This window comes from Charadrius vociferus, unplaced genomic scaffold (genome assembly GCF_000708025.1).
Source record: "Charadrius vociferus isolate BGI_N301 unplaced genomic scaffold, ASM70802v2 C15452481, whole genome shotgun sequence".
Lineage (NCBI taxonomy): Eukaryota > Metazoa > Chordata > Aves > Charadriiformes > Charadriidae > Charadrius > Charadrius vociferus.
In genome coordinates, this window is record NW_009658024.1 from 1 (window position 1) to 735 (window position 735).

The window sequence follows — 735 nt, forward strand, 5'->3', positions numbered from 1 at the left end:
TGCTGGCACAGAAATAGACAGCTGAATGGTTCTTCTTCACAGACAGAATATCCAGATTGAAATTTGCAATGTTTAACCGCTTAGCTTTGTATCCAGTGGGAATGTCACCCTCTTGTTCCTGATTTGCACCAATGGAATAATAGATCAGCTGCATCCCCTTCCCTGGCTGCTGCAGGTACCAGTACATACTAATGTGATTATCATTTTGACTGCATGTCAGAGTAGCTTTCTCATCTTCTTTCAGCACAAGACTTGAGGTTTGGGTGATTTCAGCTCCTATAAGACAAAGCAAAACAAAAACACAGTAAAACAAGAAAGCTACAGTCTCCCAGCAGCAGAGCAGGTACCATGGCTCTACTAATTCCTTACTTGCTCCAAAGAAGTACACGACCACCCACCAAGCTCTCCACATCCTCATTTCTGCCTCAGCCCTCTGTAAGCATGTCCCTTTAAGGGACTTATATAGGTCCCTTTCGCACGGTTCCCTTAAACCAATAGCAGAGATCTCTGCATTGGCTGCATCTATGCTGAAAACCAAGCTCCTTCCTGCAACAGATTTCAAGCAAACACTTTGTTTGAAGTGTATCTGTTGAAAACACAGAGAAAGTTTCAAACTGACTCAGGTGGAAGTTTTCCTTATTCTATCAGACAGGATATTGTCATATATGACAATTGTCTTTTTATTTATCCTTGTATATCTTATTTTACCTTTTGATATTTTGTTTCCAGAATAAA

The 735-nt window shown here is 40.7% G+C and overlaps 1 gene segment (V, D, J or C); it reads right to left on the reverse strand.

Annotated features, from left to right (window-relative positions):
* Window positions 1-7: 7 nt before the first annotated feature.
* Window positions 8-418, reverse strand: LOC104293679 (the record flags this gene model as incomplete). The annotated part of the segment is given in 2 exon segments: window positions 8-276; window positions 370-418. Coding segments are annotated over 2 exon segments (318 nt in total), but the record flags the coding sequence as incomplete, so codon positions are not given.
* Between the last annotated feature and the right edge of the window lie 317 nt (window positions 419-735).